The sequence below is a fragment of the Eimeria mitis genome, genomic scaffold (assembly GCF_000499745.2).
Source record: "Eimeria mitis Houghton genomic scaffold, Emh_scaff805, whole genome shotgun sequence".
In the NCBI taxonomy this organism is placed as follows: domain Eukaryota; phylum Apicomplexa; class Conoidasida; order Eucoccidiorida; family Eimeriidae; genus Eimeria; species Eimeria mitis.
In genome coordinates, this window is record NW_013575915.1 from 12,301 (window position 1) to 12,589 (window position 289).

At 60.9% G+C, this 289-nt stretch overlaps 1 protein-coding gene across 1 annotated transcript in view; it reads left to right on the forward strand.

The window, feature by feature from the left end:
- The window catches only part of EMH_0022710 (uncharacterized protein), a gene marked incomplete at both ends in the record, with an annotated part of 1,345 nt that overhangs the window by 914 nt on the left and 142 nt on the right, over nt 1-289 (forward strand). The window contains one exon of the mRNA XM_013502005.1: nt 1-287. Coding sequence (XP_013357459.1) covers nt 1-287 — 287 coding nt within the window. The remainder of the gene's footprint in view (nt 288-289) is intronic.

Consider the following 289-nt stretch of genomic DNA (forward strand, 5'->3'; position numbering starts at 1 on the left):
CCCAGCAGCAGCAACACCAGCACCAGCAGAAGCAACACCAGCACCAGCAGCAGCAACACCAGCACGAGCAGCAGCAACAACAGCACCAGCAGCAGCAACACCAGCACCAGCAGCAGCAACAACAGCACCAGCAGCAGCAACACCAGCACCAGCAGCAGCAACACCAGCACCAGCAGCAACACCAGCACCAGCAGCAGCAACACCAGCACCAGCAGCAGCAACAGCAGCAGCAGCAAAAGCAACAGCAGCAGCAGCAGCAGCAGCAGCAGCAGCAGCAGGAGCAGCAGCA